The sequence below is a fragment of the Nestor notabilis genome, unplaced genomic scaffold, assembly GCF_000696875.1.
Source record: "Nestor notabilis isolate BGI_N333 unplaced genomic scaffold, ASM69687v1 scaffold23987, whole genome shotgun sequence".
Taxonomy (NCBI): domain Eukaryota; kingdom Metazoa; phylum Chordata; class Aves; order Psittaciformes; family Psittacidae; genus Nestor; species Nestor notabilis.
Window position 1 is genome coordinate 288 of NW_009938148.1, and position 625 is coordinate 912.

General features: G+C 63.7%; 1 protein-coding gene across 1 annotated transcript in view; it reads right to left on the minus strand.

The window, feature by feature from the left end:
• The window catches only part of IFI35 (interferon-induced protein 35), a gene marked incomplete at both ends in the record, with an annotated part of 2,295 nt that overhangs the window by 253 nt on the left and 1,417 nt on the right, over positions 1–625 (minus strand). Inside the window, 2 exons of the mRNA XM_010019191.1 lie at positions 86–275; positions 443–576. Coding sequence (XP_010017493.1) covers positions 86–275; positions 443–576 — 324 coding nt within the window. The remainder of the gene's footprint in view (positions 1–85; positions 276–442; positions 577–625) is intronic.

Below are 625 nucleotides of genomic sequence, written 5' to 3' on the forward strand. Positions count from 1 at the left end.
GCTCACTCTGCCTTCCCAGCTCCCCACAGGCACAGCTCCATCTGCTCTCAGGAGATGACCTGTGCTTCCCCCTTGCCCCACGCACCTCCGTCCTCTACGAAGGTCAGCACCGCCTGGCCAGAGTTGTCCAGGAGCTCCCTGCTCTCCACCTCACCACCCCCATTCTTCATCTTGCTGAAGAAGATCTCCAGCTTGTCCAGCAGTGCCTCCTCGGGGATGTCCAGGCTGGGCAGGCCAGACAGGATGATGCTCCTGCTGCTCTGGGCGAGACTGATCTGCAGGTGGCCCGGAGCACTCAGTGCCAGTGTCAGAGCTGCAGCACTGACACACTGGGCTGGTACTGGGGAGCCAGCAGAGGCACGGCAGTGACAGGGCAGAGCTGCTGCATGCCCTGGGCAGCTCAGCAGTGCAGCGCAGGGAGCTGCAGGCCCTCGGGACCTACCTCCAGGGCAGAAGGCAGCAGTATATCCACCGGCGCTGCCTGCACCCGCACTCTGCACCGGTCCAGCTCCTCCAGCTCCTCCCCACAGCTCAGATCCACCACGTGCTCCTTCGCCTCTATGATCCTGTGGGCCACTGCAAGCAGGGAGAGCGCCCAGTACAGGGGATTGATGCCTGCCCAAGC